The sequence below is a fragment of the Oryx dammah genome, unplaced genomic scaffold (assembly GCF_014754425.2).
Source record: "Oryx dammah isolate SB20612 unplaced genomic scaffold, SCBI_Odam_1.1 HiC_scaffold_5, whole genome shotgun sequence".
Taxonomy (NCBI): Eukaryota; Metazoa; Chordata; class Mammalia; order Artiodactyla; family Bovidae; genus Oryx; species Oryx dammah.
The window spans coordinates 95,413,790-95,424,914 of record NW_024070189.1 but is presented as its reverse complement, the minus strand read 5'-3'; the positions used below and the strand labels follow the sequence as shown (position 1 = coordinate 95,424,914).

Sequence of the window (11,125 nt, the reverse complement as noted above, 5' to 3'; positions counted from 1 at the left end):
AGTGAAAGAGTTTATCCAAGATTATCTGGATAGCCTTTAAATGTAGTCACAGATAGCCTTTAAATGTAGTCACAGTTATCCTTATTAGAGAGACAGAAGTAGAAAAGACACAGGAAAAAAGGAAAGGGAAAATATCTCCATTGAGATAGAAAGTGGACTGATGTGCCAGCATTAGATTGCTTGTATTTGACCCATTTTGCTGAACAAAATTTTCATTTTCATTGGAATCTAATGCATGTTGTTACCATCCCTATTATAGGAATACTGCTTTGTTGTTTAGTCACTAAGTTGTGTCTGACTCGTTGGTGACCTCATGGACTGTAGCCCACCAGGTTCCCTTATCCATGGGATTTCCCAGGCAAGAAGACTGGAATGGGTTGATATATCCTTCTCCAGAGGATCTTCTCAACCCAGGGATTGAACCTGCATCTCTTGCACTGGTAGGCAGATTCTTTACCATTGAGCCACCAGGGACTTTATTAAATGAATTTGCTTTTTTGAGCTTGTTGGGAGGCCTTTTTATCAATTAATCAGACTTTACATGGATGGATTAATCTTGATTTAGTCATATTTTATGAAAATGAAGGTAATTTTAGAGAAGCAGAGATGTTTCAATGGATAGCAAATTCTAATTCTGTTTATTGAAGTCAGTAATCACTACGACCCACTTCTCAGATAATTCCTTTCTATTATGTTACATTGTGCAAAATTTAAGTAAATTATTAAAAGAATACTCTAAGTTTATTTCTGAAGTTTAACCCAATAATGTATCGTTGGATGAAGATCAGATGCCCTATGGTCTACAACCAGGAGATTAACACCCAGACCATGGTCATTTAAATTGAAAGAGTCCCTTAGGCTGGGGACAATTAAACCATGCCGGGACTAATCAGTCTAATAACAGTAGGAAATTGGGCTAGATGCCTTATCGGCAATGTCAATATATAGTTTCGGTTAAAGATAAGGATCAGTACAGAACAGGTAAATTCAGATGACCTCGAATATACTGGGCTGCTTCTAAAGACAATTATTGACCAGAATTCTTACTTATGACCTCATTAATACTGCTAGCTATCTTATTTTTATATTGCCCATTTTTACAAAATTGTTTCTTTCATTACCAAATGTGTGACTGAGCCACTGATAAAATGAAGATATAAAGCTTCACATGAGATTAATGGTTGTTATAGTGTAATTCTAGATAGGGGAAGAAGTAACAAGAGGAAATATTTTCCTAGACCAAAAGAGACTAGGAAGAAGGTAGTCCAGAGACTTCCAGCTACTGTTAATAAGCCCTAGTCCAGAATAGCACATTGAGTGGCCTATCAGAGAAATCTCTGCCAGACCTGAGAATGAACATTCCTAGAGTTGTGGGACAAAAGAGTCATGAAATGCCCCCCAAACCACGGTTGAATTCATTACCCTGAAGGGGCCCTGATAACTGAAAACTGGGCACTTCCCATCTGCCTCTCTAAGGATTAGGTCAGTGGCCACTACAGCCACTGACTTTCAACACATTTTGAAATGAGTTCAAGGTGGGGGAGCTTGAATGAGGTGCTCTATGTTCTGGAAGAACTTCAGAACAGGCCTTCAGATAGTAGCTTTCAGGAGAGATTTTATGAGCTCAAATTCTTGTATCTTCTCATAACGAAAAAAGTACTGAAGTCATTAATGGTAACATCTGTTTTGGCCATTAAGGAGAGAAATGCAATTGAAAGTCAAAATGGAATAGCTGTAGTTCAGACATCCAAGGTAATAATACTAGGTGGCATTATGAACATGATTTCTGTAAAGTCCCTGTATAGCTAAGAGCTTCAGTTTTCTGAGCTGTGGCAGACTTGGGATGTTACCAGCCATTCCCAAAACAATGTCTGCTGGCAGCTGGAAGCTGCAACCTTATGGGTTCAAGGTATCCTCTTGCAACTAAAATTTTTTGGAAAAGGAAATTGCTTTAGATCAGATATTAGTAGAAAAAGGAGACAGGTAATGGCTAATAGCTTCTGATTTGTATATGTTAATACCACATTGAAAGTTAAAACCTTCTCAGATAAAAGTAAACAACTGGCTACCTGGCTGCAATTCTCCCCAAGGTGTGAGGTCCAGACTGGGTTTCAGGCTTATCTCAGGGAATTAACTTTATTTTGTCTGTTCAAAATTCCAGTTGTCACTCCTCCAACTACTTCTAACTGAATATCTTACACCAAAATAGTGAACCAAGGAAGTGAGATTGAGATCATACAAGACTTAGATCCAGGATTTGGAATTCAGAAATATTTCCAGTTCAGTGTATATTCTCCAAATTGAGGGAGAATTATGCCCCATTTTACCCACTCTTGATTGGGAAATCCCGTGGACAGAAGAGATTGTCAGGCTGTAGTTCATGGGGTCAGAGTTGGACACGACTTAGCAAGTAAACAACAACAACAATAACTGCCCCTTTTTAGCAGGAAGCGACCAGAACCATTGTTGCACAGTTCCCTGAATTGAAACTGAAGAGGACTCTGTGGGACTCCAGAGCACAATCCTTTCTGCATCCCTTGTTTCTTATTTTTAGGCTCATTCAGCCTCCTTGATCTTCCCTGAGTTTCAAAGGGCAGATTCAGACAGTTGCTTATCAGGAAAGAGAGGGGATGCAGAAACATGGGAAAGTGAAAGTGTGAGTCACTCAGTCCCATGTCGGACTCATTGCAATCCCTTGGACTGTAATCCTCCAGGTTCCTCTGTCCTTGGAATTCTCTAGGCAGGAATACTAGAGTGGGTAGCCATTCCCTTCTCCAGGGGATAGTCCCAACCCAGGGATTGAATCCAGGTCTTCTGCATTGCAGGAAGATTCTTTACTATCTAGGCCCCAAGAAAAGCCAACAGAAACACAGGAGGAGCAGTCAAATGGTGGTGCAGCCTTGGGACAGGGCGCTGGTTCCTCCTCAAGGAGTATATGTAACACTGTCTTTGAGTTTTGAAGGATTGTATCCCCCATCCAGGAGGAGGATGGTAACTTCAGGCTGAGTGCAAGATTCCTGGAGTGCTGCCCTGTTACCTCAACACCAAATGATCAGAAGAAAGGCATACACTCTGTAGCCCTCACTCCCAACTTTGCCTTCCTTTTCTGGACACAGTGATGACATCCTGTTAGGCCTCTTGTTTGGCCCCTGTCTGTTAAAAGTACTTATATCTCTGACAGTTTCAGGTTAAATTTTTGTTACTACAAGGGTGGATGTCAGTTTCAGACATAAGATGCCTCGATTTAGAACAGGTGGAGAGAAACTTCTACTCTAAGAGGCAGGACAATGTTCATTCTCAACAGAAAGTTGTTACAGAAGAAAGATCTCTGCCCCAATTCTCAAGAAGTTATCTTCAGTATGAAGTCCTGGCAGGGGAGGGGGTTAGGGGCCAGATTTTTAGGGGAACCACTGACTGAAACCACTAACTCTGGCCAAGCATGAGAGTAACCACTTGTTTGGGCTATCTTTCAATGGGCGTTCCTGGTAAGGGATGCAGAACTAAAAAGCTACGACCAACTGAAAGAATATGGGAAAGGTCAAAAGTAGGTAGGGATGCAGTCCATATGTCGTACTGACCTCCTGGGATCCTTCTTGTTGGAATCCATCTTAGTTTAGTAATATGTGCCACCAGGAAGGACCCTGAGTCAGAATGATTGGCCAGAGACAACCCAGAAACTAACCCTATTACCATAAAACCTGAAACTGTGAACTATGTGGCAGAGTAGTTCTGAATTCCCTTACCCCACTTCGTTCTGCCCAAGCACCCTTTTCCAGTGAAGCCTCTGGCTTTGTCAGCATGTGTGTCTCCTTGGACAATGCATTTCCAAGTGTTAGACAAGAGCCCTCTCTCAGACCCTCTCTCTCCTCTTTTTGTTTTGCAGCCATAAACCACTATTCATCTCCAGCACTATTCCATCTTCCCCAACTGAAATTTGTCTCCATTAAACCCTAACTCCCCATTCTTCCTCCCAAAGATTCTGGCAACAACCATTCTAATCTCTATCTGTATGAGTTTGACTACTTTTGGTACTTTCTAGAAATGGAACCATTCTATTTTCCCCTATTATGTCTGACTATGTAATATGATCAGGAAGAAGTTAGATGGAATGGCAAGGAGAATTATTAGAAAAATTGAGAATTGACTTTTCTCTAGAAGGTAGTCTCTCATCATTCTTGGGAAATCATAATCCTATTTCCCAAAAGTACTAGTTGAAAACTCAGTGTTATAGTGTCTAAATTCAGTTCCAAAATATCCTGGTTAATCAGGAAATTAGTCAACCTACTTGCTCAAAAATCTGAACAACATGATGTTATACATGTGGGGAGGGAGGTGGGAGGGGGGGTTCAGGGTTGGGAACTCAGGTACACCCATGGTGGATTCATGTTGATGTATGGCAAAACCAATACAGTATTGTAAAGTAAAATAAAGTTTAAAAAAATCTGAACAACATCATTAAGAAACAAAAATATACTTAAGGTAGGGTTTAAATCCACCTAACAAATGGGGGGGGGCAAATAATATGAAACCTATAGAAATAAAAAATAACAAAAAAGAAAGCTATGATTATTTTGTAACCATAGAAACAATACTGCTCAAGACCAAGGGTCTGACATAATACATAAGAAAATTGAGAAGGGTATACTGATGTGCTATGTAAAATCCTGAATGGGCTATGACTCACATGGAATGTCCAAATGATGTCACAATTCCATTACTATTCTAAGTAATTACTATTCTAAGTAATTCTACTCTTTCCAGCTATTCTAAGAGGAAAATTTTTGTAGACTGAAAGATGAAAGCCAGATAGGTATATATACACTATGCAACTGCAGATTCAAATCATTTGTTGCATACATGTGATTTTACTGCCTTTTCCAGTCTTATTAACCCAAAACAATATGGCACAGGTGTTGAGATTAGATTATTCTGCAGAAAATCCTCCACAGGGCATTTCTGATATCCTTGTTCCTTAGACTGTAGATGAAGGGGTTCAGCATAGGGGTGACTATAGTGTACATCACCGAGGCCACTGCATTCTTCCTGGGGGAAGATAAGACAGTTGAACTAACGTACATCCCAAGGCCTGTTCCAAAAAATAAGCAAACAACTGACAGGTGAGAGCCACAGGTGGAAAAGGCTTTGTACTTCCCATCTGATGAGGATACTCTTAGAATGGAGGATATAATCCGAGCATAAGAGTAAAGGATTCCTAAGAGTGGAACTCCACCGAAGATAGTACCAATGAAATAGATTAATAGGTTACTGATGGAGGTGTTGGAACAGGCAAGGTTGACAAGTTGAGGAGGATCACAAAAGAAATGAGGGATTTTAACATTCGCACAGAAGGTAAGCTGTAACATCATCAAGTAGTGCAGCAGGGAGGTCAAAAAGCTGATGAAAAATGATGCCAGGACCAACACGCCACAGGTATGGGGATTCATGATGACCAGGTAGTGTAGAGGATTACAAATGGCCACCAACCGATCATAGGCCATCACTGTCAGAAGGAGACTCTCCAAAAATGCAAAAAGAGTAAAAAAGGTTAGCTGAGTCAGACACCCTCTATAGGTGATGGATTTGTTGTATGTCTGGAGGTTCACTAGCATCTTGGGGATGGTGGTGGTGCTGATACTGATGTCAGCCAAAGACAAACTGGAAAGGAAGAAATACATTGGGATGTGGAGATGAAGATCACAGCTGATGACCAGGATGATGAGCAGGTTCCCAAACAAGGTCACCAAGTACAGGAACAGGAAGAGCCCAAAAAGAAGGGGCTGCAGGTCTGGATCATCTGAGAGGCCCAGTAGGAGGAATTCTGAGACACCTGTTAGATTCTGTGATTCCATGTAGATGGAACACCTTTTGAAAAAGAAGAGTGTTGAATACAGGAAATAAATATACAGGAACCTGGATAAATGTCCATACTTTGGATTCAAACAATTCACATGTAATGTATTCAGGCTTGAGTATCAAACACTGAAGTACATTCAGCAGTATTTATCAATTAAGAGCTCTTCTTTATTGATGCCAAGAATATTCACTTGTCTATACACCCATTTTAGAGTCATGGGGCCAAAGAATATGAGTGAAGTAAGGAGATTGTGAAATAAGTCCATACACACAGCAAATTATGTGCCCCCTACTTTTGAAGGGAAAATATAGAATAAAATGTATTCTCCTTCCTTAAAAATATCATTCTAATTAAAGTACCTTACAGTGGAAATGATTGATGGCATCACTGATTCAATGGACATGGGTTTGGGTGGACTCTGGGAGTTGATGGACAGGGAGGCCCGACGTGTTGCGGTTCATGGGGTTGCAAAGAGTTGGACACAACTGAGCGACCAAACTGAACTGAAATGAACAGTGGAAATAGATGGGGAAACAATGAAAACTGTGAGAGACTTTATTTTTCTGGGCCCCAAAATCACTACAGATGGTGACTGCAGCCATGAAATTAAAAGATGCTTGCTCATTAGAAGAAAAGCTATGACCAAACCAGACAGCATATTAAAAAGCAGAGACATTACTTTGCCAACAAAGGTACATCTAGTCAAAGCTATGGCTTTTCCAGTAGTCATGTATAGATGTGAGAGTTGGACTATAAAGAAAGCTGAGCGCCGAAGAATTGATGCTTTTGAACTGTGGTGTTGGAGAAGACTCTTGAGAGTCCCTTGGACTGCAAGGAGATCCAACCAGTCCATCCTAAAGGAAATCAGTCCTGAATATTCATTTGAAGGACTGATGCTGAAGCTGAAACTCCAATACTTTGGCAACCTGATATGAAGAACTGACTCATTGGAAAAGACCCTGATTCTGGGAAAGATTGAAGGCTGGAGGAAAAGGGGATGACAGAGAATGAGATGGTTGAATGGTATCACTGACTCGATGGACATGAGTTTGACTAAGCTCCGGGAGCTGGTGATGGACAGAGAAGACTGGCGTGCTGCAGTCCATGGGGTCACAAAGAGTTGGACATAACTGAGCAGCTGAACTGAACTGAACTGACAGTGGAATATTACTGAGCCACAAAAATAACAAAATAATATCATTTGAAGCATGTACCTAGAGATTGTCATACTGAGTGAAGTAAGTCAGAGAAAGACAAATATCATATGATATTATATTTGTGGAATCTTAAAAAAAGGGTACAAATGTATTGATTTACAAAACAACAATAAAGTTACAGATGTAGAAAACAGAATCATGGTTACTGGGAAGTGGGGGGACAGTATAAATTGGAAGGTTGGGATTGACAGGTATACACTCCTATATACAAAATAGATAACTAATAAGGACCTACTGTACAGTACAGGGAACTCTACTCCATACTCTGTAATGGCCTATATGGGAAAATAATCTTAAAGAGTAAAAGTACAGATATGTATAAAAGACTCACTTGGCTGTATACCTGAAACTAACACAACACCATGAATCAACTATATCCTAATAAAAAAATTTAAAATACACTTATAAAGCATTCAAATGTACTTTATCCTATTCAAATACAGTACAAAAATTCCCTTATTTATAGGGTAATACTTAAAACTCATAATCACTGGACTATAAATTAAACTCAAATATTCATAGTCAAATACCATTTTTATGTACCAATTATCTTTTAAAATGTTTCTTCATTTGCATTTAAAAAATATTTATTATTTGTTTGTCTATGCCAGGTCTTAATTGTAGCACATGGTATCTCTGTTGCAGCATATGGGATCTAGTTCCCTGACCATGGATTGAACCCAGTCCCCCTGCATTGGGACATAGAGTCTTAGCCCCTGGACCATGAGGGAAGTCCCTTTATTTAATTTTGATATCTGTCTTTCTTGGAGTAAAATGCTCATTCCAGTGTGCAGATTGTCTGATCAAGTCTCTTAACTTACATATCCAACACAAATATTTAGCCTTGATGGGCTTCACATTTTGATAATAACTAATTGTTAGAAGTGCAAAATCATATAGCATCACTGATCTTGAAGATAACATTATTAATATATGGTACACCAGTGATTCAGTAATAATTAATAAACATTGTGTACCTATTTTTTTGCAGGTTTTTTTCTATCAGTGTTACACACTCTTGGAGAAAGATCTGAGGCTGAGTTTGCTTTTTCTTGTTTTTGTTTGCAGTGGAGAGGTAACACTTCTTAAATAAGTCTCTAATCCTAAACATATGTGAAGAGTTGATTTCTCATCAAATCTAACTCTCATATGAACAATCAAGAAATTCCAGACCAAATGCATGTCTCAAACTCTAAGCTGGTCTTCTTATGCCAGCTTAAAAGCCTTTTCAGGTCATTCTTTCTTATCAAGTAATTGTGTTTCTCCTACATTGAACTTCCTGAAGGCAATGCAGATCTTCATTTCTCCTGCCAGGTCAAAACAAGATATAATATGGGAAAAATCAAAAGGGAAAAAACCAAAGACTAATATCACAAACACGGGGGTAGTTTATTCATCTATAAAATGGGTACATTAGTTTCACAGACCTAACCAGGTTACTGTAAAGGAATAAGTTAAAATAAAGATAAAGTACTTCAACAGTGGTTGTCAGTGTTAGTTCATCTTTATAATTATGCTTTTTATTTTGTGTTGGTGTATAGGTGATTTTTTTTTCACTTAAAAAATTTATTTAAAAAATTTTAATATAAATTTATTTAATTGGAGGCTAATTACAATATTGTAGTGATTTTGTGATACATTGACATGAATCTGCCACGGGTATACATGGTGATTAACAAAAAATGTTCTGATAGTTTCAGGTAAACAGCAAAGGGACTTAGCCATACACATACTATAATTACTTTTTGATCTATTATAATTTAAGTATGGACTGGCTACAGCCTAGAAGCAATTAAACCAGAATCTCTACCCATAGGTCCTTTTGGCATATTAACATATTGTCAGGGTAGAGAACCATTGTCAGGCAATCAATTAATATTGCATTCATGTTACCTATTATTAACATCATTATTATACACTTCACATATTAAAATATATTTAATAATACTTGCATTAGAACTTATATTTATTACTTAAAAAAACAGAGGGTTTTGCTATCCCTATATGATCCTATTCCCCTGCATTTCAGTGTTGTTCAGGATAAACATTGTCATGAATTCAATAGATGTATTTTCCTTTCAATGTGTCCATAATATTTCTATTGACTTCTGTGTTTATAAGTAGTTTTCTTGCAAATTGGCCTAGATTCCAGCTGACATGAAGTTGTCATTTACCACAGTATTGCATTTTAAGTACATATATCTATATACTTAAGGACATGTATCTATGTACCTATATCTCTTAAGTACGTATATGAAGTATATATATATCAACACATAAAATGATGCACAGTATTACCTGAGGGTTAAATTTCATTTATTTTTCAATTTCTTTTTATGACACAGATAAGTGAATTATCATGCCACCCACCATCCTACACGAGTGAGGATTTCCAAAATATATATGCATACAAGAATACTGTTTTAGTTTTAAAGATGGAAACTTGTGCAACTTTACTATTAATTACTTATTTTCCTGATAGAAATATCAAACAAAAGCAAATGTACACTCTGATTGTCAAGGTATCAAATTAGAAAGGTTCTTGAGATTTGACTAGCAAGGCTTTTTGTGATAGAGTCATATGAACATTTCCGTTTTTCAAAGAGAATGATATTTCCATGGCTCAGATTTACAAAATGGTCTGAAAAATGCATTATTATTCATAGAAAACCCTATATCTATAATATTCATGTAAAAGCCCCCTGCAAATCACTTGTTCCACTCTACTAATTCACGGATAGACTCACCAGATCCCAGAAGAAGCAATCCATGGTTTTAATTGCATTTGCTCATCTGGGACTAAAGAAGGTTTCAAAAGAAAATAATTCACTCAGGCGGTACAGAGACTTGGGACTGGAATTAAGAAGCCTTTGTGTGAGACCCACATCTTTCACCCACTAAAGGTGGAGTGTGTGTAAATCTCTCCACTTCTATGCTGGTATCGCTTACACTGAAGTAGGATCAGTAATATCCATTTGTAGGACATGTGGAGGCTTCCCAGATAACTCATTGGTAAAGAAGTAACGGTGTACTAGAATTAACAGGAGTACCAGGCAGGGAGCTGTTCCCCCAGGCTTGGTGCTGAAAATGAAACCACCCCTCAACCTCCAATGAGCGCTGAAGAACTGATGCCTTCAAATTGTGGTGCTGGACCTGAAGATCCCACGTGCTATAATGGAAGAAAGAAGATTCTGTGTGCTACCACTAGGACCAGGTGCAACTAATTAAATAAATATTAAAAAGAAATGTGGTGCTGGAGAAGATTCTTTTTTTTTAATTTTAATAATATATTTTATTTAACACAATATTCTCGAGAGTCCCTTGGACTGCAAGGAGATTAAACCAGTCAATCCTAAAGGAAATGAACCCTAAATGTTCATTGAAAGGATTGATGCTGAAGCTGAAGCTGCAATACTTTGGCCACCTGATGCAAATAGCCAAAAGACCCTGATACTGGGAATGATTGAAGGCAGAAGGAGAAGCAGATGACAGAGTATGAGATGGTTGGATGGCTTCATTGACTCAATGGACATGAGTTTGAACAAACTTCAGGAGATGGTGAAGGACAGGGAAGCCTGGAGTGCTTCAGTTCATGGGGTCACAAAGAGTCGGGCACAACTTAGCAACTGAACAACAGCAACAACTAGCTCCAATAAAGAATCTGCCTTCCAGTGTTGGAGACACAAGAGATGTGGGTGGGAAAGATCCCCTGGATCTTTACAAAATGGCAACCTGCTCCAGTATTCTTGCCTGAAAAATTTCATGGACAGAGGAGCCTGGCCAGCTACAGTCCATGGGGTTGCAAAGAGTTGGACATGACTGAGAGCACACACACACATGCACACACAAACACATACACATGGGTTTCACACCGTAAGTTACCCTTCTTATGTCAGGTTTAGAGCCTTTCAAGTCATTTCTCCCTTATAGAGAGTTTGTATGCCTGTGTGCTAAGTCGGCTCAGTCATGTCCAACTCTGTGCAATCCCATGGGCTGTAGCCTGCCAGGCTTCTCTATCCATAGGATTCTCCAGGCAAGAATACTGGAGTGGGTT

The 11,125-nt window shown here is 38.8% G+C and overlaps 1 protein-coding gene across 1 annotated transcript; it reads right to left on the bottom strand.

Annotated features, from left to right (window-relative positions):
- Nucleotides 1–4,919: 4,919 nt before the first annotated feature.
- On the bottom strand, nucleotides 4,920–5,900 carry LOC120864015 (olfactory receptor 7E24-like). The gene has a single exon (XM_040240785.1). It carries the CDS (start codon nucleotides 5,847–5,849, stop codon nucleotides 4,920–4,922), a length of 930 nt encoding a protein of 309 aa, XP_040096719.1. The 5' UTR covers nucleotides 5,850–5,900.
- Nucleotides 5,901–11,125: the final 5,225 nt, after the last annotated feature.

Coding starts and splice junctions, on each gene's coding strand:
- LOC120864015 (XM_040240785.1), bottom strand. CDS start 5,849: ATGGAATCACAGAATCTAACAGGTGTCTCAGAATTCCTCCTACTGGGC.